At 40.1% G+C, this 25,853-nt stretch overlaps 1 protein-coding gene across 3 annotated transcripts in view; it reads left to right on the forward strand.

Moving 5' to 3' along the window:
* The window catches only part of LOC145767469 (RNA-binding protein RO60-like), a 36,375-nt gene extending 10,856 nt beyond the window's left edge, over nucleotides 1–25,519 (forward strand). The window contains exons 7-12 of one of the 3 annotated variants that reach the window (XR_014288788.1): nucleotides 635–752; nucleotides 1,397–1,566; nucleotides 5,384–5,447; nucleotides 14,472–14,621; nucleotides 14,969–15,115; nucleotides 24,296–24,395. Coding sequence is in view for 1 of the 3 variants with exons in the window: in XM_082579294.1 (XP_082435420.1) it covers nucleotides 635–752; nucleotides 1,397–1,566; nucleotides 5,384–5,447; nucleotides 14,472–14,621; nucleotides 24,296–24,448 (655 nt within the window). In the remaining 2 variants the exon portion in view is untranslated. Of the gene's footprint in view, nucleotides 1–634; nucleotides 753–1,396; nucleotides 1,567–5,383; nucleotides 5,448–14,471; nucleotides 14,622–14,968; nucleotides 15,116–24,295 lie in introns of all 3 variants that reach the window. The other 2 variants (XR_014288789.1, XM_082579294.1) reach the window with 2 other exon arrangements.
* The last annotated feature ends 334 nt before the right edge of the window (nucleotides 25,520–25,853 follow it).

The following is a 25,853-nucleotide window of genomic DNA, read 5'->3' on the forward strand; positions in this document are numbered from 1 at the left end:
ATAAAAATCTTTTATGCAAACGGTGTTTTAGGAATATCATGAGTTATGACTCAGATAGAGATATGTGAGTTAGCTTGACGTTGCCATCATGGAGAATGCTTATGACATGTTTAGAAACTAAGAAAAAATAAACAGGTTGAAAGGAAAATAAAGAAGGTTTGCTTTACCGGTAAGGCAAGTGTTTCCAAGTTATCATTTAAGTGTCAGACCAAAGTGAGATGGTTGAAGGAAGGGGCGAGGAAAAGTGTTCAGAACAGACAAGCCCAACCCCTTGTCCTAGCAGGAAAGAAGTATCTGGTTTATAGAAGACTAATAGACAGGTCATGGATGATGTTTTAATAACTTTTGTAATCGAGATGCATTTTAGAATTGTGACACACACTGCGTTGCAGTGTGAGCCTCTCATGTCTAGTTTATATCTAATTCTATGATGTGTCTTCAAAATATCTTTGTCGTGTTTTTTTCATCAACTGTTTGTAAGGATTAAATGCAATTACACTGTAGATCAAATCAAATTGGTCAAGGATCCAAATTACATTGCAGTATTCTTATATTATCGTGCATTCATGGTTGCATTCGAGGGCTGTTTCGTATGGCTGCATGTGCCTACAGTCCATTACTTTGGTATCTTTAGCTTTCTGTTGTACCGGCACCTCTACAAGGGAGGAAGCGTCATCAAAAAGAAGCGAAAATGGGATCCTGATAACCAAATATCATCGGCTTTAGGCGCGGCTTTTTATTCAAGCATTCAGGTACCCTAGTTCTGCAGTCGGCTGAAATTACTGCATGGCAAAGTGAATATGTTTTATTTGAACACAGTAACAAATATGTTGATTGTGTGTTATTAGTTTGAAGTTATGAGACATTCACTTGCATTTGCTTCAGGGTTGTGGAGTCGGGCGAAAATTATACTTCGACTCCTTGATTTGTATTTGGCCGACTCCGGTTCCAATGTTGCCACATTTTTTAAAGTTTTAACGTTTTTTAATTTTGTTTAATTAATTTCACTTACGATTAAATTTGAAGCGGCGACTTTTCCAAAAACTGGCAAACACAAACAGCCTCTATTTTTTTGGTAAAGTTTAAGAGCACAATACAGAAAACAAGAAAAAATTATTTTGAAAATAGATAGAAAACAAAAGTTTTATTATTTATCGTTTTGTGTCAAGTCAGATTCGGCCGTTTTTTTTTAACGACTCCGACTCCGGACATACTAAAATTCTTCCGACACCACGACTCCTACTCCATAGCTCTGCTTTGCTTGGGATAGTGTAAGGCACTAACCACTGAAAGTTGCTCTAAAAACGTTATTTGTGCGTTGTAATGTTTTGCTGACTGTGAATCTAATCGTTTTTAAACCCTCTAAAGATGCAAATAACAAGAGTTCGTCTTCTAGAATGTTGCTGCGACCGGAAAACGTATCAACATCACTGTAGACGCATCGTCGTCGATGAAAGGAAACATAATCAACGGAAAGTATCTCACCTGCGCAACTGTGGCTGCTGCCATCTGTCTCGTCTTTCGCCGTGTTGAAGCTAATGCAACCGTCAGAGGTTTTTCCAAAATGTAAGTTTCTTTTTCCATTTCTTTTCCCCATCGTTTCTAAGCCGCATATTATGTAGTAGTAAAGTTTGTTTTTATATAACGCTGAATCCTTTGCAGATATGCGTTGCTCCTTAGCGCTTTACAAGCCAGACAGTGTCAACTGCACTGAAAATTGCCAAGTTTACTTTCCGTACACATTGTTACATTACGTGTTCAAGGCTGTATAACGTCTTGCTACTCATGGTAAGGTGTGCTCAAGGGTCCCACTTGGCATAAAATCATAAAAATATCACTAAAGTTTTAATTTTGACATAATTGGCACCAAATTTTCATAAAATTTACTTTGGCATAAAATGTTCACAAAACACAAATTGCTGTGCTATAACCTTCCACTGTTGTGATATTAGCATCAGGCCTATAGGTCAACAACTGGTGTGTATGTTCTCTAAACAGTGCTTAGTTAGTGCATGCGGCAGATTGCGGCTATGTGCATTCTTTTGCAAGCGCGAAATCTGATGCAAAATGATTCTACGTTATGTTTCCATATTAAAAAATTGCACGAAATTATAAGCAGGCAGAGTGGCAGACACTAAAATCAAGACTTGACCACATTCAATTCGGTATCCCACCCATTTAAAAAAATGCTTGTTTTTGATGTAAAATAAGCAATTTACTTTTAAGTTTGATGGAGACCATCACCACCCAAACAAAGAAACAATTTGACGAACACTCGCAGTATTGGTCATCAATTTTTAACCAAGTGATCAACATGTATTGTGGTTCACGTTTTCACTGTGGAAGTGACTAATTCTTGCAACACTCTGACCATTTTGTTGAGATCTGTCGTTAGAGTTACTAGGCTACTACATATTGTCATATTTGTCAAATGTTAACAAGTGCTTTCAAAAAACACATGTAAAACATTTGGCCGAGAAAAATGACACTTCCGTTCTTCATTTGGGGACGTGTTCATTACACAGTACGCACTGCATTTAGACGTGGAGTGTTGAGTTGGCAAATGATATAGTATTGATATACAGGGTCGTCAATATAATTAACGTTATAACTTCAAACAACTGCATTTAACACATGGTAGACAACTTTTGAGTAATACTAATAAACATATAATATTATTGTCAAATAAATAAATATTTAGAAAAATTAAGTTTTACTGATTGTATCCGCCATTTGCGTCGATAACAAGTCGGAGACGCTTCGAAAAGGTCCTGCAAGAGTCACGAAGAACTCTTTGAGGTATTTTGGCTCATTCTTTTATCAGATTAGCCTTCAGCGCTTTCAAACTTTGGTGGTGTTTGGTCGAAATCTTGCTCTCCAGCCAAGACCAGATGCCAAAGTGTATAGGGTTCAGGTCTGGGGATAAAGGAGGCCATTCTTCCTTGGAAATGAAGAACGGTACATTGGCCGAAATCCGTAGGGCCTAGACCTAGACCAACGGTGGGCAAACTGCGGCTCGTCAACATAAATTTTGTGGCTCTTGTATTGAATCGTAATACAGTATTACAAAAAAATTAGGATTATACTTTATAAATATGTTATTTTGCGCTGTCAACCAAGCAGTGGCGTACCTAGGGTATGGCAGGCATTGCTCGAGCCATGGGCGCCACATTAATAGGGGCGCGAAAATCAGTTGGTAAAAATTAAAATTTGTTGCTTACACTTTCTTCAAAATCTTATTTGCGCCCAATACAATACAAAGATCAAAAAGGAGTCTCTCTTTTACTGTAGCCATTGTTAAACAATGGAATTGTGACGTTGCAAAAGCAACACTGGGCCTCTCTTGGCTGATTTTGCGTTCAGTCAGCAACAATTGGAAGTTTAGTAAAGTCGCTAAGCAGCGATTAGTTAAGCTTAGAAGTAGCACTAGAATTTACTTATTTATTTTATAAGAATTTATAACTTTGTAAAATCAAAACATCGTGCAACCTTAACAAATGAACGCTTGAAAGAATTAATTCGCACAGCATTAACAACTTATAGTTCAAATTTTCAGAGATTAGCGAGTCAAGTACAAAACTGATATGGATAAACAATCATTGTGTTTTTACTTTTTATTGCTGTTATGTTATTTTGTGTGAACTGATTTTGCGGCTCGTCGGTGTTTATGGTTTATCCACAAGCGGCTCTTTCTTTGAACAACTTTTCCCACCCCTGCCCTAGACTTTGGCATCTGGTCTTACCTGGAGAGCAAGGTTTTGACTAAACACCTCCAAAGTTTGGAAGCGCTGAAGACTAATCTGAAAAAAGAATGGACCAAAATACCTCAAAGAGTTATTCATGATTCTTGCAGGTCCTTTTCGAAACGTCTCCGATTTGTTATTTACGCAAATGGTGGACAGCTGGACACATTGAGAAAAACTTGTTTTTTTTTCTAAATATTTATTTTTAAAATTGACAATAATATTATTATGTTTATTACTCAAATATTGTCTACCATTTGTTAAATACAGTTGCTTGAAGTTGTAACGTTAATTATTGATGACCCATATTGACCCTGTTGTATAGACTAGTATCAGTGATTGGGGAGTACCGGAGTAGTCATCATCATCATCCGTTCAGTCGGTTTTGACTCACAGTCACTCTATGTATAATTTCCGTCCATAGCTCCCGATTCCTCAACCTCCTTCAGCTCTTTCATGCCCACCCCACTATCATTTGTCACTGTATCGAGTCATCTCGTTTTGGGATGACTCTTTCCTCTTCCTCCGCTTACCAAACTTAGCATGAAGTCTTTTTTTAGTGATGTGCTTCTCATTATGTGGCTAAAATATGAAAATTACTCTTTGATTTGTAGTCTGTACTATTGAAAAAAAAATTGATGTGCTTATAATTGTGTCCAAAGTTTACAAAAAATGTTACAATGCATAAAATTGAATCATAAAAACTGCCTTGTCATAAAAACTGCCCTGTGTGCTACTCAAACAATCAACACAGCACTCATTCATTGTGGGTATCGCTCTACATGGGGTAGCGTAGGTCGCTGGATAGCAAGCCCAGGCCGCCTATGTTTCAAAACTCGGTAACAACATTAAATGCACGGTTTGGCTTAGATGCGGCCGGAATGTTTATTGCAAGTGCGCGACGTAGACCAAAAGTTTAAGCCGACTTTCAATCTGCCTTAGAGAGATTGCTGATCACGCTTGGTATTGGAAAACTATCGAAGAAAGTTAAAGATAAATAACGTTATATATTGACAAAAACCAACAACAAATCATAAAAAGAAATACGCAAACTAAATTATTCGTTCATGTAGCAGTATAGTTCATACTCGGTACTCACTTGCACTACAGGCCGGACGCTTGCTTTCCTGAGGCGTGTTTTGCATTTTGTAGTTTCCTATCAGTTCTTCTGGGTGTTCTTCTTTGAGGATTTGCGCTGATTTTCAGCAGTGCCTGGGTGGTTGCTGAAGTTCTCTCATTGGAGCGATTTGGCACTCCAAACTTTGTTCACCTGGTTAAGCCTTACATAAAGAGCGCAACTTTCGCCACCATACCAACATTAACTTTGCTGCTCTGCTTATCAATTTCGAGTCTTGTTATGCGAAGGGTGCTATTTCCTCAACTGCCCTGACCCGAGATAGCAAAATCTGTTAATTTTACATTGATTCTACGGCTGCCGACGTTGCTGGATTAAATGGCAGCTTTTGCTATCTGAGACTAGTTCCGTGCTTTCCTGGCTAGCAAAATTCGTTGTTTTCACATTGATGCAACGTTTGTAGATTTACCAGCTTGATTGATATACGGGTAAACAACTTTTCTTGCTGCTAGGGTAATAATACTTATTATCTTCTAAGGAAGTGAGCAAAATTTTCATTTTGCAGATTAGCAAACATTGACATCAGCAAATCTGATACTGTGGAAGCTGTCCAGTCAAAGATTGACAAGGTTTGTATTGTTTGGCTTCATGTGACGAGTGAGCATTGTTGGATCACGTAACCTTAAACTTAATTGTTTTCTCACCTAACAACACGATGTAACAACTAACGATGTCATTGCTAGAATATGCGATGTACAATCACTGCAGCGAACAACATGAAAAAGCTAAGTTTTATCATCATCCAAATTAGGTTTTGTTCTCTGGCTGATTCTTTCCATGCAGCGACTGCTTTCACTCGTATTCTCCATCTCATTCTGTCCCTCGCTCCTTTATCCTTCAGTCCGATCTTGTCTGCCTCATTCTTCACATCCACCTTTGATTCCGATGCCTTTCTGAAAAAATTTCTTCTTCCTCCTTAGCTCACGCTCATATTAGTATCACCTCACTTCATTTACTCTTGCAAGTTGGTCTACGTCCTCACTTAGCTCTAGCATATCCATTAGTTTTTTTTATTTTTCTTGTCCCTTAACGTTTTCTCTCCACACAATTCCTTCACCATCGCCCCCTTTTGTTTTTCTCGTGATTGCTAATTCACTCTCTTAATCATACTCGCTTAATCATAATTAAACTATCGTACACATTACACAACTCTAATAAATTTTTCCCTTTATTTTCAATGAAAATGTTTTTTTATGCAGCATTTCTTGACATTTCTTGAAGTTTGTCTCGCCTAGTCTTGCCCTTGTCACAACTGCTTCGTATCCATTGCTTCCATTTATCTAATCACCCAGATAACAGACGTCTGTCACTGTTTCAATGTCATGACAACATCATGCTAGAAAATTTCAAACTTAAAAAATTGTAGTGCACACACTTCTATTTGGTTTCTTTTTATATAAAAACATTTCCCTGAAAGTTTAAAAGAATTTGATAAAGGTTTAGAGGTGCCAGATTACAGGTGAAAATTTAATAAATTGAACGATTTACGAAACTCACCCAAGATAACGTAACATTTGCAATTGTACATTAAATAGATATAACACATCATGGCAGAACGAACATTAACCATGAGAAAAATGATATGTAAGAATACTGTACTCTCATCCAACTCTGCAGTAGGAAACACTGATATAATTTTCCAGTACTGTGCTTCGTGCATTATTATAACTCCAAAGTACATTACCGGAAAACTAGAAGTTTCACTCGCAACAAGATTAACTAGTGCATTAAATACAATTCAGTCTGTGGATTGATACACTTTCTGAAGATTTTTTTGCTGCAAGTCGGAAGAACATGCCGGTGCGGTTGAATGTAGAACAACTGGTAGAATGTATTGAATTTGCTCTTCATCTTTCGCTAATACATTGCTAAAACTTTGCATCAAAGCAACACCTCTTTCGGCAAAGTCATTGATTACATGGAACCCACCAACAATGGCTTGCGCTTTCTTATAATTGTCATCAACATTCCATGATGTGATTTCCACCTTCAGAAAGTCACATGGTAAGTTGAGAATCTGGAAAAATCTCATGGTGTTTAATGTGACAAAGTGTGACAGATCTTTTGATGAAATATCATCTGTTACTCGAGAAAGACACTTTGAAGGTGTACTGCTTTGATGAGTTAACGTGGAAACCATGGCTTTTTTTTAAGTAACAGAAACAGTACCATTAAAGAATGCCAGGCCCACAAGTTCACTTATATACCACAAGTGCCTCGAAAATGTTTTCATGGCTTCTTGCGATAAACCTGCATCATGTTGCTCATACTCATTTACCCTTTTCAAGAGCTCCAGGTCATGTCGTTGTGCACATTTAGCTGAAGGTGCTGTGAACCATGATTTTACATATACACCTTAAAAACAAACAGAACAAATCGCTTTAAACCACGTTGCTCCTAACTTGACAAATCAAACTGCATTCGAAATAACCAGATTTTGAGTGCATATCCACTATACAGCCAGTTGTCATCCATCCGGCGCGATGAAAGGCACCAGGATGACAGAATCGAATTCCATGTGGTGGTGTTCCATTGAGCATTATGACCGATACTTCTAGAAATTCTTGGTAGTCGTCTGTTGGTTGATTATTGTTACGCAAATGGTGGATACAGAACAGTATGATTTCATTAGAAAAGCTGCTGTCATCTTTTTCCAATGTCACATACCCATCTTTATTCAATGAACTCCATTTTGATTTAAATCGCTTAAAAAGGAGAATGTCTGGTCCAGATGATGGCCCAAGGCATGTCAAGAAGGTTTTTTGTAAAATTAGTTCCAGAATATGGTTCAATTCTTGTGAAATTAGGACACAAGCACCAGACTTCTGACCAGTATTGCTGAATGGAACTAGCTTTAGCTGAATCTAGAATATTTGCTCAACTACAGACAAAGCTTTGGTAGCTGGTGTGACATAATTTTATCTACTGTTAAGACTATCAACATGGCAGCCAAGTAATGGTAGTCAGTGAAATGCAACAACATCATGCTGATAAAAAGAGATTTAAAACCCAGTTTTAAAGAGGACATTGCCTACAACTATATCAACAGTTGGATAATTACAACTTCAGTGTGTCAAGTATGGTTTTCCAGACTGTAGCTTCCCAATTCTCATATGTTCGCATAGGGAAAAAATCTGAATTTTCAAGGTAAATCTGGCACCTCTAAACAAAGTTCAATCTCTCTGAAAATTTTACAGGGTCCATTTTTGGTCATTTGGAGATGTTTTGGGTAGTGTCACATTGCGTTTTCTAAAATTCGGTTTTCGGGACCACCCTAATGTTTATTACTCAAATATTGTCTACCATTTGTTAAATATAGTTGTTTGAAGTTGTAACGTTAATTAATTATTGATGACCCTGTATATATTCAGACAATCCACCTTTCTCTAAAAATTTTCTAATACCGGTACCTTACTTCACTACCTAGTGAGATAGGCATCGAAAATTTGCTGCAACAAAAGCAATCAAACCTGAAGCATTTCTTCACTGTTCAAAGCAAGCAGGCTCGCTGTGTTTTGTCTGGGAACAGTCAGTTCTGGAAGAGGTCAACAACTCAGCAACCACAATAGATCAAATGAGAGGGAAATAGGGATCAAAAAGTTGCTACAAAAAAAGAAGATTGTTGACAACTCTGACTAGCAAAGTGTGGTACTCGATTTCGGACGTTTCTGTCCTGAAGCGCTTTGCGCTGACGCTGATTAATTTGTACGCTTACTTTGTTTGCCACAGTTGAGTTCTGTCTTGCATACTGAGCTGCAGTTGCTTTGTTTAGTTTAACCTTTAGTAGAAGTGTTGTTTGTCGAGTTTTGTGAGTTAACCTTATTGTGTTTTAGGTTTATGCAACTTCTTAGTTAATTAAAGCCAACTTTGTTTGTGTGACTAAATGTATGGTATTACAATTTAATTAACTAAGATTAGCGGCAAAGCTGGCCATGGATAAAGTGCTGAAACCTGCAAGGTTTGATGTCAGCCCGAATACTCAAGATGCAGCAAAACTGTGGCGACACTGGCTTGTCACGTTTGAAAACTTCGTTGCTACTTTGCCGTCAGAGAACCTGAACAAATTGAATGTACTCATCAATTACGTAGCAGCCGATATTTACGACTTGTTCAGCGAAGCTACTACCTATGAAGACGCCTTAAGAGTTCTTAAGGCAGCTTTCGTTAAAACACCTAATGAAATTTTTGCGAGACATGCCTTATCCACTCGTAAACAGCTTCCAGAAGAGTCCTTGGATGAATTTTTTCAAATTCTGAAGAATATGAGTAAAGATTGCAATTTTCAACAAGTAACTGCCACTGTTCACAGAGATGAGGCCATTAGAGATGCTTTCATAAGCGGTATTTTAAATAGTAGTATTCGACAACGTCTTCTTGAAAATCAAACGCTAACACTTGCAAACGCATTTGATCAAGCGAGGGTTTTAGATGTAGCACGAAAAAGCTCGGAATGCTACAGAAGTCAGGATGTCGGTTTGTCGATCAATACATCATGTGTTGAAAAAGAAGAGTTTGCGTCTAAAAGTGTCGAGGAATCAACTCTTTCTTTTACAAAAAGGACTTGCTTCTTCTGTGGTTCAGACTATCATCCCCGTTCGTCGTGTCCTGCTCGCGAGGCTACTTGCCACAAATGCAAGAAAAAGGGGCACTACCAGCGTGTATGTCGAGCAAAACCGACCAAGTCTTTAAACGCAACAGTTCGAAATCCTACACTTGCTACTACAAGGCCTGTTGGTGTACCTGATAGTTTAAGAAAGTCCTCCATCCACGTCGTTGTTAACGATCAACATGCGACTGCCCTCGTTGACTCGGGAAGTACGGACAATTTCATTCACTCAAGAGTGGCAAAGCGTTGCTCCTTGGAAATAACTCCGAGTCGGGAAAGCGTTTCAATGGCCACTCAGAACTTGTGTGCTGAAGTTAAAGGACATTGCATTGCCAGTATTCGTGTTGGCGATAAGCATTATCGTCTTAAACTGTTTGTATTTCCAAACCTGTGTGCAGATATTATACTGGGACAGGATTGGCAAGCCAAACACGAAAGTGTAACGATCAAGTACGGCGGAGAAGAACCACCTGTAAAAATCTGTAACTTGACCACCTTGGATGCTCCACCACCGTCGTTGTTTCTGCATCTGTCCCCGGAATGTAAGCCTACTGTCTCCAAGTCGCGAAGATCACGATTTCATCAAGAATGAAACTGAAAGATTACTTTCAGAAGGGATTATAGAACCAAGCAACTCACCCTGGAGAGCACAAGTGGTTGTCACGAGAAATGAACGTCAGAAAAAAAGGTTAGTCGTTGACTATTCACAAACGATAAACAAGTACACTAACCTAGATGCATATCCATTACCAAGGATAGATGATACTGTGAACAAAATTGCGCAGTATCGTGTGTTCAGTACCGTGGACTTGAAAAGCGCGTATCATCAAGTCGCTATTCGAGACGAAGATAAAAAATACACTGCTTTCGAAGCCAATGGTCGGCTTTACCAATTCCGTAGAATACCCTTCGGTGTTACGAATGGCGTAGCTGCGTTCCAAAGAATTATGGACAATTTTATTACTGGCGAGCATTTATGTGATACTTTAGCGTATTTAGATAACGTAACCATTTGTGGTAAAGATCAAGCACATCACGATCAAAACCTTCATCGCTTTCTGGAAGCAGCTAAAAGTAAAAATCTGGTTTACAACGAAAACAAGTGCATATTTTCCACGACAACTTTAAGCATTCTCGGAAATGTAGTTTGTAATGGTCAAATAAAGCCAGATCCCGATAGACTTAAACCTTTAGAAGATCTTCCCCCTCCCTCCAACATGAAAAGTCAAAAGCGTGTTATGGGATTATTTGCTTATTATTCACTGTGGATACGCAATTTTTCTGACAAAATCAGACCTCTTAATCAAAACAAATCGTTTCCTCTTAATTCAGAAGCATTATCAGCTTTCCAGCAGCTCAAGCGTGAAATCGAAAATTCAGTAGTTGCTTCTATTGACGAAGCACTACCCTTTCAAATTGAAACCGATGCTTCAGAGTTTGCTTTAGCCGCAACGCTTAATCAAAATGGCCGCCCAGTGGGATTTTTTTTCCAGAACTTTGCAAGGATCCGAACTGAAACATTCAGCAGTTGAAAAAGAGGCAGCCGCCATTATTGAATCCGTTCGGAAGTGGAAACACTATCTCACAGGCAAACGATTTACTTTAATTACTGACCAGAAGTCAGTTGCCTACATGTTTGACACAAAGCACAAAGGTAAAATTAAGAACGATAAAATCATGAGATGGCGCATTGAACTTTGTACTTATGATTTCGATATCATCTATAGATGTGGGAAAGAAAACGTTCCAGCTGACACATTTTCTCGTATTAAATGCATGACACTGAGTAAAAATACCTTGAAAAGTTTACATGATTCTCTTTGCCATCCAGGTGAGACGCGCATGGCCCACTTTGTGAAAATTAGAAATTTACCTTTCTCACTCGATCAAATTCGCGATGTTATCCGATCCTGTAAAACTTGTTGCGAGTGTAAGCCCCGTTTTTATCGACCCAACGCAATGCATTTGATAAAGGCTACTCAACCTTTTGAAAGACTGAGTATGGATTTCAAGGGACCCTTACCGTCTACTAATAAAAATCGATTTATACTAGTAATATGTGATGAGTACTCCAGATTTCCATTTGCTTTCCCTTGCAAGCACTAAAAGCATCATTATTCATCTTCAAAAACTTTTTTCCGTGTTTGGAATGCCAGCTTATGTGCATTCGGACCGAGGATCAGCGTTTATGAGCGAAGAACTGAAACGTTTCTTTCATGAAAAAGGTATCGCTACAAGCCGAACCACAAGTTATAACCCCACTGGAAACGGTCAAGTTGAACGTATGAATGGGACCATATGGAGAGCGATCACTTTAGCCCTTAAAATGCATGGACTGCCGAATAATTGTTGGCAAGACGTGTTAGATGATGTACTTCATTCTATCCGCACGCTGTTATGCACAGCAACAAATCAAACGCCACATGAACGTCTTTTTGCATATCAACGCAGGTCAACAACTGGAACTTCCATACCTTCATGGTTGACGACGCCAGGCCCCGTTCTACTGAAACGTCACGTTCGAGCATCAAAATATGACCCATTGGCAGAGGAAGTAGAACTCATTGAAGCAAACCCTCAGTACGCTCATATCCGATTCCAGAACGGCAGAGAGGACACAGTTGCTCTTAAAAACCTGGCCCCAACTTATGGTGAAGAAGCAGAGATAGCAGAACCAGAGTCACAAGAGAATACGAATGCTGATGTTTCCAACTGCTTTAATGATCACTCAAGTAATGACGAAATTCACCAAGAAGTTTCTGAGAACAAGGAAAATTCATCAAGCGGGCCTACTCTTTCAAGTCCCTTAGATACCGCTACACAAGTTGAAAACGATTCACAAGGAAAGACGGAGCTTCGGCGCTCGCAAAGAACAAAAAGACCTCCTGACCGATTCAACCCATCTAATTACCTGTAATTTCAGACTATCGTGATAATTTGGCAAAACATTTTAAGGAGGGAAGAATGTGGTACTCGATTTCGGACGTTTCTGTCCTGAAGCGCTTTGCGCTGACGCTGATTAATTTGTACGCTTACTTTGTTTGCCACAGTTGAGTTCTGTCTTGCATACTGAGCTGCAGTTGCTTTGTTTAGTTTAACCTTTAGTAGAAGTGTTGTTTGTCGAGTTTTGTGAGTTAACCTTATTGTGTTTTAGGTTTATGCAACTTCTTAGTTAATTAAAGCCAACTTTGTTTGTGTGACTAAATGTATGGTATTACACAAAGCAAGGTTGATGTTAGACTGAGGTCGTAATTGAGCAATGCTGAAAAATAATCGTTGAGTGTTAAATGCCGGTAGTAATTTTTATTTTAGAGTAACATGCCCGATTTAGTGTTCAACGTAATGTTGCTTCTTTGTTTTGTTTTTCTCCAGTCATAACTGGATCCCTGTTTCTGTAGCTGTGTTTGTATATCTCCATGACATGCAAGCATTGTACATATAAATTTATGTTTTTTTCGCGCTCACACGTGTATGACTCTTGATTTGTACAGTCGCGTCAATGCAGGGTTGTCGGTATTTTACCCGACCCAAAAAAACCCGGGTGTTTTTTTTTTTAAAACCCATAAAAAAACCCAGAGCATCATATTTGTCCAGTTTTTAATAGAAAATTATAAAAATGAACAAAAACACTACAAGGCACTTAAAACAAACTTTAAATTAGGACTTAAGGATGTGATTGTGAAGTAAATTTCCAAGAATAAACTGAAAACGCAGTGGATATTGTACAGTGCACAAAAATCAAGTAATGCCACTTTGTGTATACTACACTAAAACTCATTTACGCAAGAAGGCCTTATAGTTAAACTGGTGAAAGTACTACTCTATTGTAGTCTGTATATATGATGTGAAATGCAATTTAGGAGGCTATTTACCAATTACAGATTCTGGATTCTAACGCATGGCTGTTTCAGAGCATTTGCCTAAATGACCATTGGCCACGCAATTGTTCATCCATTAGTCATTAGGCCTACTATATATAATATATATATAAATGATAAAAAATATTTAAACATGATGGCATAAATGCTCCTTGCCTTCAAATCTAAATCAAATGATGCAATAATGTGATTTCTACCACGGTAGCATCAACTTGGTATAGAAATCAGTGGATGATGCAACATCCAACTTGATCTTGAAATTAATGGATGATGCAACATTCAAGCAACAACAGCCCTAGTGCATTATTTTATTGAGTTATGCAAGCATGTACTGTGAGTGAAAGGTACTTCATTCGTAAAAAGTAGTTTTGAGGTGAAATAAGCATGAATCTACCTTTTTTTGCATCTTTTAAAAAAAACAACAATAAAACCCAAAAAAACCGGGGTTTTTTCAAAAAAACCCTGGCGGGTTGGGCTTTTTTTAAAAAACGCGGGTTTTTCTCAACCCTGCGTCAATGTCAACTGTTCTGTTTAATTGCTCTGTGTTAGCAGCTTACGCTGAAAATTTTACATGTGAGACACTGTGCGATAGGAGATGACGGTATTCTATGCCAAGCCAATCCTGATAGGACGTCCATTGTTGTGTAAATTTTGATGCACACTTGTACCCCAAGCAAAAATATGAAAAAAAACGTTGCAGTTAGGGTAGTGAAATGTATTAGGCGCAGATAGGAAGTTGGTCATTCTGCACAAGTTGACACCTTACACGTCTACCTATAGTGAAAAAATGAAGCACTGTCGCCTACTAATACCTTCAAGTGTGTTTTAACCGCTATAAAAATTAGATCTATTAAAGTAGCCTAAATGTCAAACTCGCTTTTCCTATTGCCGGTCCGCGAGGTTATTTTCATTTTAAAACCGGTCCGTGATTGAAAAAAGGTTGGGGACCACGGCTCTTTTGCCTAATCCTTTGTAGCCTATTGTACTTTTATCTGTTGCTGGGTGGGCTATCACAAGATTGTTCAGGGGTTGTGTTTGTTTCTTTGCTTGCGCTTGCTAGCTCTGCTACTGCAAAGAGGCAATCAGTTGAAAATATTCTCTGTTGGCAGATCAGCCTGGGAGGCACTGACTGTGCCCGGCCGATGATCCAAGCGAAGAAGGACAACGAAAAGGTGGACACCTTTATCATCATAACCGACGGTGAGAATAAAAAGACGGGAAGGACGACAGCTGGAGAGGCACTCGCCCAGTACCGGAAGGTAGGAGTCTAAACAGTGCATTCCCTTATGTGTTCGAAAGTTCCATACGTCAGATATGATACAACACCATACGTCAGATATGAGCTTATCAACGTGACAACTTGTTGACGTAGTGTTTTGTTCAGCGACAATCAGGGTCTACACTCACAGTACACTCTACAATTATTACTGCCATAATCTAATCTAATAATAATCTATTGATGTTAGCTTTCAGAGTACAGAGTATTATACAGTGCTTCAGAGTATTTACAGATGTGTACAGGAGCCGGAGATTTGGAGTATTTTGAGACCTGAGTCACAAAAAACTTGACACCCCCGCTAATTTAGCTTTAATTAACAAACCGAAGCTTTCGATTGTTGCGAAGATGGCGTTTTGACACTGGGGTTTGGATTTTCACCCTTCGATGATTGTCACAATCAAGGTGCAATGCCTCGCGATGGCTTGCTTTATATCTTCAACGAGCGTGTTGTTTTCATTGTGGAATTCTTGAGCGGTATGTTATTATCGGTTATGACCTGAAGTAACCTCTGATTACGAAATCTGTATTATGTAAAACGTGTTTTCTGGAATCATTTTCCCTACGTGACTTTCTAGAGACTTCTGTTGTTTACATTTTGTCACGATTTCTTTCAATCTCTTACCAGGAAAAGACTTGGAAAGGTTCAATGACGTAGTTTAATGGGTCAAACCGAAAAGCAGTCAATTAAATGTCGAAAGGTTCCACTAGTGAAATGATAATCTAACTTCTTGAAGGACTTTAACGAACGGCTTCTCAAATAACTCTAATTTCGAACACAATTTATATCAGCACCAATTCTCATCTACTTGTATTCGATTTCTTCAACTCTCAATCAACAATAATTTCTGCATCAACTACCAATCCACAACTCATAACACAACTCCCATAATCACATAATCAACTCAATAATAATAATCACACAAATTACACCACTATTTATAAAAGGTTTGTTCGGTCTAGTAACTTCGAGAAGGTTACGTAATGTTGCATCACACGAACTCATCGTTCGGTCACGTAGCATTGAGCGGCATAAACAAGCAAGTTTAAGGAAAACTCTAGAACTGCACGTAGCAAACGAAAGACCTAGAATACACGTTACATAATACAGATTTCGTAATCAGAGGTTACTTCAGGATAATGACCGATGATAACCTATAGCATAAGAGTTTTACAATCAAAACAGCACGCTCGATCGAGATACAAGCAGCCCGTCGCAAGACCTCGCACATTGATTGTGACATACGCCCCCCCCCCCCCTTAGAATATTGTTGCTAACAATATAACACCACAATCAATACAAAACATATTGCAAAACAATTAATTACTCAATGAATCAATTCTCATAAGTCCATCGTTGCATGATCTACCAACGATAGCTTTTCTCAAAACAATAATCACGTTTTCGGCGAAAGTCTTCAACGTCCTCAACATTTTCAGTGCATTGGCGAGCGAGATGACCCATTTTCCTACATGGGAAACACCTCCTCTCCGGACAATCCTTGACGAGATGACCTTCTCTGTGACAGTTGTAGCAAGCCTTTTCATCAAAAGAGCAGCTCCTGGCTATGTGTCCAATCTCCCCACATCGGTAGCAGTGGTTGTCACGGCAACGTCTGTTTTCCGAATATCCGCCGTCAGCAACGCACTCCCTGGCGAAGTGTCCGCGTCTACCGCATCTATAGCAAACTCCAAATGGTCGTCGCCTGCCTCTTCTCCTCGGTTCATCGCGCTCGTAATATCCATCATCGTGAGATCGTTGCTGATTATCTGCAGAACAATCTCGAGCAAAGTGACCATTCTTGCCACCAGAATAACAAGTAACTTCAGAATTTCTCTCAATAACATTTCCGATTATAAGATCAACTAAAGAGTTTTGTAAACATAACGCTTTCACAGTCCCACTACAATATGGAGTTTCGATATATATCTTCGCTAACGGTCCTTGAATTGAAGTGTTATTTATCTTTATCACATGGCCAGTTTTTCCTGTTAATTGACTGTCTTTAACCAAATCTCTTCTCACTATTATACCCGTAGAACCAGAATCACGTAAAACTTTTACCTTTTTGTTTCCAACTTTTCCATCTACTACTGGCAGGTAATCTTCAGGTATTATTTTTCCGCAAACATCTTCATCCGGTTTCTCCTCCCCAAGCGTGGGTTCAGGAATCATTAACGCACAACCGCATCGATAAACATCCGTGTCTTCATCTTTTTCAGACTGATTGGATCGGGACAACGACTTGTCCTTGCATTCCTTCGCTTCGTGTCCTTGCCTATTGCAACGATTGCACCACTTCCTCGATTCCTGATGATTTCTGTTAGTTTTCCTCCGGCAGTTAACAGCCTTATGACCTAAGCCATTACAATTAAAACAACGTACTTCTCTTGGAACAGCACCTCCTTTAAAATTATTTGTTTGCTCCTCGTCATTATCGAATGGCAACATTTCTTCGGTCGACAACTTCTCATCATGAGCAACTAAATACTGTTCTGCCACACTGGCTATTTCTTCTAGATTCTTTGGACTTCTCTCCATTAGATAAACAGACAGATCTTTTGAACATGAATCTGTGAATTGTTCCTTAACTATAAGGTTTGCCAATCCGTCTAATGATTGATCGGCCCCCGAAAGTTCAAACCATTTTAACAAAAGGTTTCACAAACGTTCAATAAATTGACCTGGACTTTCGTGTCGTTCAGGCTTTGCCTCACGGAATCTTTGACGGTATCCATGCTCGGTAAAATTGTATTGCTTTAACAGAGCTAACTTCAATCTGTCGTAGTTCATGGCTTCTTCTCGCGAAAGTCTTGAATATACATCAAGAGCTTGTCCCGATAATAACATGCTTAGCTGGGTAGCCCACGTCGACTTCTCCAACTTGGCTATTGTAGCATATCTTTCAAATCTTAACAAATAACTATACAACTCATCTTTTTCTTCAACAAATGATGGCAAATCTGGACGTCTAACTTGCGCCACAATAACATCTCGAGCATTATCATTAGTAGAATTAGATCGCTCACCAATGTCCAGCTTTTGTCTTTCTAATTCAAGTTTTAACTTTTCCAATTCATATTGCGCTCTTCTTTCTTCAGCTTCAGCTTCTGTGGAGTGCGACAGGCTTTACCGCGACTTCCTTCGTTCCCCCCAGGGTACCGCCACCACCAACTCAGCAACAGCCCTGCTGGCAAGATTGGATTCAAAGAGGAAGAAGCTCTGGACAGAAGCCATAGACTCAATCGACTTCACGCACTCCAGCCGCACAGCTTGGAGTACACTCAACAACCTCACTGGCAGATCACGTGCCTCTCGTCGCCAATGCCCCATTTCAGCAAATGCCATCGCCTCACAACTTGTGAAAAATGGAGTGCACAGAACGAGAGACCGTGAATCAGACAAGTCCGTCCTCAAGGAAATGACGAACCTCTGGAAGGTCCCAACACCTGTCGAGAGCAACATCTCTGGTGAGTTTACCCCAGAAGAATTTGCCTCCGCCCTCCAGCACCTAAAGCCAGGCAAATCTCCGGGCCTTGACCACCTATGCCCGGAATTAATACTCCAAGCTGCCTCCTCTATGAGGTCCTGGTTAAAAGAATTCCTTTCCTGCTGCTTGCGTCACCTGCGCATCCCAAAAATCTGGAGAAGAGCCCTAGTGGTTGCAGTCCCAAAGCCGAAGAAGCCCCCAGGGGATCCGAAGAACTATCGCCCCATCTCTCTGCTCTGTATCCCCTTCAAGATACTCGAAAGACTTATCTACGCCCGTGTCGAACCGATAATAGACCCTCAGCTCCCTCGGGAACAAGCCGGCTTTCGCCACGGAAGATCAACTGTAGACCAGGTCACTCTGATGACCCAAGACATCGAGGACAGCTTCTCGGCAAAAAAGAAGGCTGGCGCCGTGTTTGTCGATCTCACGGCTGCCTACGACACTGTATGGCACAGCGGCCTTACCTGCAAACTACTCCGCCTCCTTCCTGACAGGCACATGGTCCATATGATTATGGAACTTGTGCAAAACCGCAGCTTTACCCTTTCCATCGGTAGCGGCGGACAAAGTAGACTACGTCGACTCAGGAACGGCGTCCCACAGGGCTCTGTCCTGGCTCCCCTCCTCTTTAACACTTACATCTATGACCTGCCTGACACCATCTCCAGGAAGTATGCTTATGCAGACGATCTGGCTCTCCTGCATCCAGCCGGAGATTGGCAGTCAATGGAGAGGAACCTAAGCCAGGACATGTCAACTATATCAACATATCTCCAGAAATGGAAGCTACAGCTCAGCAAGGCAAAGACAGTGTCGGCGGCCTTCCACCTAAACAACAAGGAAGCAAAACGTGAGATCAACATTACCACCGATGACGAACACCTACCCTACTGCGCCGAACCCACCTACCTCGGCGTAACCCTGGACAGGTCACTCAACGTACCGACAACACCTGGAGTCACTGCGCAAAAAACTATCTGCGCGCGTTGCACTTTTGAGGCGGCTGGCGGGTTCCGGCTGGGGAGCTGATGCGAAAACCCTTCGCACAGCTACCTTGGCCCTTGTCCATTCTACCGCTGAGTACTGCGCACCAGTGTGGTGCCGCAGCTCTCACACCCGCCACATTGACACCGCCATCAATGACGCACTACGCACTGTGACTGGATGCCTGCGTCCCACTCCAACGGATTGCCTTCCCATCCTTGCAGGCATCCAACCTGCTGAGCTTCGCCGTAAAGGAGCCATGATTTCCCTTGCTCGTCGCGCACTGGACCCCGACCACCTCCTCCACAGTACATTCCAGCGCCTACCTGGAGGACAGCAGCGACTGAAATCAAGACGCCCATTTGTGCCCGCCGCACGACAGCTTCTGAACAACGTTGAAGATCTTAGAATAAGTGCGGCACACTGGACAAACTACACATGGAACATGGAGTGGCAAAACAACACTTCCCGACTCCGTGATTTCCTACCCGACGTCGATCCCCATCCTCCGGGAATGTCCCTCGCAAGACTTGCGTGGGTCCGGCTTAACCGCCTACGAACCGGCGTCGGTCGCTTTCGTTCAGACATGTGCAAATGGGGCCTGGCTCCCTCACCGGGATGCGAGTGCGGCGCCACAGACCAGACAGTAGATCATGTCGTCCATGACTGCCCAATCCATCAACCACCACATGGAGCGCCTGGACTGAAGGCCCTGGATGACGAGACTGTCGAGTGGCTGATGACATCATGCCCAAACATATAGTCCAGAAGAACAGCTCATACGACGAAGAAGAAGCTTCTGCTTCGCGCTGCGCTTGTTTCTCTTCAGCTTCTGCTTCGCGCTGCGCTTGTTTCTCTTCAGCTTCTCGTTGAGCTTGTTTTTCTTCAGCTTCGCGCTGCGCCCGCTTCTCCTCTGCTTCAGCTTCAAGTTGTGCTCGCTTTTCCTCAGCTTCAAGTTCTGCTTTCCTTATTTCACGAGCAGCTCTTCTATCTTCTCTTTCGTCAGCTTCTCGCTGAGCTTTTTGGGCCATTATCTTGTGATACTCTTCCATCACAAACTGAGACTTTTCATTGTCACTCAGCCCCATTCGTTCAGCCATGCTCCCTAAGTCTTCAATCATCTCATGTTTGACAGCATCCGCCATTTTGACAGCTTGTTGTTAATTTATTATTCTTTCAATAAATCTTTCGGTATTCTTCGGTTTTTCGGTTATTCCCGGACGAGCCCCCAGAATGTCACGATTTCTTTCTATCTCTTACCAGGAAAAAGACTTGGAAAGGTTCAATGACGTAGTTTAATGGGTCAAACCGAAAAGCAGTCAATTAAATGTCGAAAGGTTCCACTAGTGAAATGATAATCTAACTTCTTGAAGGACTTTAACGAACGGCTTCTCAAATAACTCTAATTTCGAACACAATTTATATCAGCACCAATTCTCATCTACTTGTATTCGATTTCTTCAACTCTCAATCAACAATAATTTCTGCATCAACTACCAATCCACAACTCATAACACAACTCCCATAATCACATAATCAACTCAATAATAATAATCACACAAATTACACCACTATTTATAAAAGGTTTGTTCGGTCTAGTAACTTCGAGAAGGTTACGTAATGTTGCATCACACGAACTCATCGTTCGGTCACGTAGCATTGAGCGGCATAAACAAGCAAGTTTAAGGAAAACTCTAGAACTGCACGTAGCAAATGAAAGACCTAGAATACACGTTACATAATACAGATTTCGTAATCAGAGGTTACTTCAGGATAATGACCGATGATAACCTATAGCATAAGAGTTTTACAATCAAAACAGCACGCTCGATCGAGGTACAAGCAGCCCGTCGCAAGACCTCGCACATTGATTGTGACACATTTAAATGCTGCTTGATAGAACAATGGTTTTTTATGATGTAACCTCACGCATCCTTCTCGAAGTTACTGGACTGAACAACCAACTATAAATAGTGGTGTAGTTTGTGTAATGATTATTATTATGATGATTATTATTGAGTTGGTTATGAGAGTTGTGCTATGAGTTGTGGATTGGTAGTTGATGCAGAAATTAGAGTTATTTGAGAAGCCGTTCGTTAAAGTTCTTCAAGAAGTCAGATTATCATTTCACTAATAGAATTATTCGACATTTAATTGACTGCTTTTCGGTTTAACCCATTAAACTACGTCATTGAACCTTTCCAAGTCTTTTTCCTGGTAAGAGATAGAAAGAAATCGTGACATTCTGGGGGCTCGTCCGGGATAAACCGAAAAGATTTAACCGAAAAACCGAAGAATACCGAAGATTTATTGAAAGAATAATAAATTAATGTCAAGATGGCGGATACTGTCAAACATGAGATGATTGAAGACTTAGGGAGCATGGCTGAACGAATGGGGCTGACTGGTAATGAGAAGTCTCAGTTTGTGATGGAAGAGTATCACAAGATAATGGACCAGAAAGCTCAGCGAGAAGCTGACGAAAGAGAAGATAGAAGAGCTGCTCGTGAAATAAGGAAAGCAGAACTTGAAGCTGAGGAAAAGCGAGCACAACTTGAAGCTGAGGAAAAGCGAGCACAACTTGAAGCTGAAGAAAAACAAGCTCAACGAGAAGCTGAAGAGAAACAAGCGCAGCGCGAAGATGAAGCTGAAGAAAGAAGAGCGCAATATGAATTGGAAAAGTTAAAACTTGAATTAGAAAGACAAAAGCTGGACATTGGTGAGCGATCTAATTCTACTAATGATAATGCTCGAGATGTTATTGTGGCGCAAGTTAGACGTCCAGATTTGCCATCATTTGTTGAAGAAAAAGATGAGTTGGATAGTTATTTGTTAAGATTTGAAAGATATGCTACAATAGCCAAATTAGAGAAGTCGACGTGGGCTACCCAGCTAAGCATGTTATTATCGGGACAAGCTCTTGATGTATATTCAAGACTTTCGCAAGAAGAAGCCATGAACTACGACAGATTGAAGTTAGCTCTGTTAAAGCGATACAATTTTACCGAGCATGGATACCGTCAAAGATTCCGTGAGGCAAAGCCTGAACGACACGAAAGCCCAGGTCAATTTATTGAACGTTTAAGAAACCTTTTGTTAAAATGGTTTGAACTTTCGGGGGCCGAACAATCATTGGACGGATTGGCAAACCTTATAGTTAAGGAACAATTCACAGATTCATGTTCAAAAGATCTGTCTGTTTATTTAATGGAGAGAAGTCCAAAGAATCTAGAAGAAATAGCCAGTGTGGCAGAACAGTATTTAGTTGCTCATGATGAGAAGTTGTCGACTGAAGAAACGTTGTCATGCGATAATGACGAAGAGCAAACAAATAATTTTAAAGGAGGTGCTGTTCCAAGAGATGTACGTTGTTTTAATTGTAATGGCTTAGGTCATAAGGCTGTTAACTGCCGGAAGAAGACTAAAAGAAATCATCAGGAATCGAGGAAGTGGTGCAATCGTTGCAATAGGCAAGGACACGAAGTGAAGGAATGTAAGGACAAGTCGTTTTCCCGATCCAATCAGTCTGGAAAAGATAAAGACACGGATGTTTATCGATGCGGTTGTGCGTTAATGATTCCTGAACCCACGCTTGACGAGGAGAAACCGGATGAAGATGTTTGCGGAAAAATAATACCTGAAGATTACCTGCCAGTAGTAGATGGAAAAGTTGGAAACAAAAAGGTAAAAGTTTTACGTGATTCTGGTTCTACGGGTATAATAGTGAGAAGAGATTTGGTTAAAGACAGTCAATTAACCGGAAAAACTGGAATTGTGATGTCGATAAATAACACTTCAATCCAAGGACCGTTAGCGAAGATATATATCGAAACTCCGTATTGTAGTGGGACAGTGAAAGCGTTATGTTTACAAAACTCTTTAGTTGATCTTATAATCGGAAATGTTATTGAGAGAAATTCTGAAGTTACTTGTTATTCTGGTGGCAAGAATGGTCACTTTGCTCGAGATTGTTCTGCAGATAATCAGCAACGATCTCACGATGACGGATATTACGAGCGCGAAGAACCGAGGAGAAGGAGCAGGCGACGACCATTTGGAGTTTGCTATAGATGCGGTAGACGCGGACACTTCGCCAGGGAGTGCGTTGCTGACGGCAGACATTCGGAAAACAGACGTTGCCGTGACAACCACTGCTACCGATGTGGGGAGATTGGACACAGCCAGGAGCTGCCCTTTTGATGAAAAGGCTTGCTACAACTGTCACAAAGAAGGTCATCTCGCCAAGGACTGTCCGGAGAGGAGGTGTTTCCGATGTAGGATGATGGGTCATCTTGCTCGCCGGTGCATTGAAGACATTGAGGACGATGGAAACTTTCACAGAAAACGTGACTATTGTTTTGAGAAAGCTATCGTTAGTAGATCATGCAACGATGGACTTATGAGAATTGATTATTGAGTAATTAATTGTTTTGTGGTGTGTTTTGTATTGATTGTGTTGTTATATTGTTTGCAACAATATTCTAAGGGGGGGCGTATGTCACAATCAATGTGCAATGCCTCGCGATGGCTTGCTTTGTATCTTCAACGAGCGTGTTGTTTTCATTGTGGAATTCTTGAGCGGTATGTTATTATCGGTTATGACCTGAAGTAACCTCTGATTACGAAATCTGTATTATGTAAAACGTGTTTTCTGGAATCATTTTCCCTACGTGACTTTCTAGAGACTTCTGTTGTTTACATTTAAATGCTGCTTGATAGAACAATGGTTTTTTATGATGTAACCTCACGCATCCTTCTCGAAGTTACTGGACTGAACAACCAACTATAAATAGTGGTGTAGTTTGTGTAATGATTATTATTATGATGATTATTATTGAGTTGGTTATGAGAGTTGTGCTATGAGTTGTGGATTGGTAGTTGATGCAGAAATTAGAGTTATTTGAGAAGCCGTTCGTTAAAGTTCTTCAAGAAGTCAGATTATCATTTCACTAATAGAATTATTCGACATTTAATTGACTGCTTTTCGGTTTAACCCATTAAACTACGTCATTGAACCTTTCCAAGTCTTTTTCCTGGTAAGAGATAGAAAGAAATCGTGACAATGATTTGAAATACAAACAAATTCATTTTCACACGAGCCTGTTTAATCATGTTGACACCTATCAGAAGATATTTCATTTTTTTAATTCAATGACTGAATTTCAGTTTGCTTTTTCAGAAACTAGAAATTCCCGCCAGATTAATAGTGATGGCGCTGAAAAGCCGCAACTTCAGGACTGACGACATTGGTGACGTAGACACCCTGGGCATCTGCGGGTTCGATCCCAGTGTAGCTCTCCTCATCAACAACTTCATCTTGAAAAGATTTTGAGACCAGGAATCTATTGAACTCGAACAAGTAGTTAATTCTCAGGTTATAAGTGGCAATCTCTCTGATGGCTCGATAGATTAGTTGCTTGTATTTAGATTATAAGCTTAGCTGTTTGATATCCACAATACGTTTACCAATGTAGTGGCCAACGTGCATTATTACAAGTTGGTTTTAACATGATTGTGTTGCTTTGCGAGCAGATATTTCTTCATAAAGGTCACATGTAGCGACCAGTTCTTTCTCGTTTGTTCTTCATGTAACTCATACGGGTACTGCACTATATATCACCAAGCACCCCTTGTAAAATGATCGGGGAAAATACGACAAACTTTCTGTAGAATGACGTTGATTTCTTGATACTACTCCAAGTACCTTTGTATGTACGTCCAATGTTTCGTGTTAGCCAGAAGTGCTGACGCTAGACGCTAAATCCTTTTATATATTCTTCATTTTTATATTTTCAGCTTGTACTACTTCGTAGGTGTTAAGAAAGCTTAGCTATCCTAGATATTAGTCATGTGTGCTACTTATATTTCATCTTAAATGTCTGAGATGTAGAAGAATGTTTTAGTTGTCACGTGCCTTGTGTTGTGACGCCGCAGAAAGTAGAAACTTGTTGGAATCGCGTATGAGCAGTTTTTTGAGAAGGTGCATGTCTGCAGCGGGTATGGCTGTAAAATTCAAGTTATTAACTTGCACTGTATAACAGATTATTTTAATAGCATTTATTTAGCCATATGGCTCACTTTCCAACCTTTGCAATACGGGGAACAAGAGATGTTAAATCGAGTAAGATAGATAGATATAATAACTTTCGAAATTACTGTACAGTACATATTACACATTAAGTTGGTTTATTAGCGTAGCTAACTTAAAGATCATCAGCAATACTATGACTGTGTAAATATTCCAACTTCATTTCCGTGCCTGATCTCGTGTGCTTAGATGTTCATGTTTCTATGCAGTTTCAAGTTCATTCGAGTTTCCATGTTTAAAGAGTAAATATCAATGTTCTTACATTGAAATCTACAATTGAAGCGTTTATAAAACAAAAATAAACGAGAAGGTTGAAAATGATTCATTCGAAATGTTGTCATCTATTGAAGAGTTGTTAGCTCACAATGATATGGAACCAAACGTTATTAAGCCTCTGGTTATCCACCATTTGTCAAGTTTTTTGAAACAGTTTCAGAAGTATTTTTTTCCAGAATTAGACAATGCCAAATTAGAGCAGATCCAAAACTCATTTCCAACGCAAAAACAAAGTTGGCTACCGAGCATCTCTTTCCTAAATCTCAAGAAGAATTTGCTGATACTTTTTGCTTTACACTTTTTGGCTTAACGTTAGAGCGGGAATATCCATCATATTCATCTCAGTAGTAACCGTAATCAAAACAAAAGACCG

Source organism: Aplidium turbinatum, chromosome 3, assembly GCF_918807975.1.
Source record: "Aplidium turbinatum chromosome 3, kaAplTurb1.1, whole genome shotgun sequence".
Lineage (NCBI taxonomy): Eukaryota > Metazoa > Chordata > Ascidiacea > Aplousobranchia > Polyclinidae > Aplidium > Aplidium turbinatum.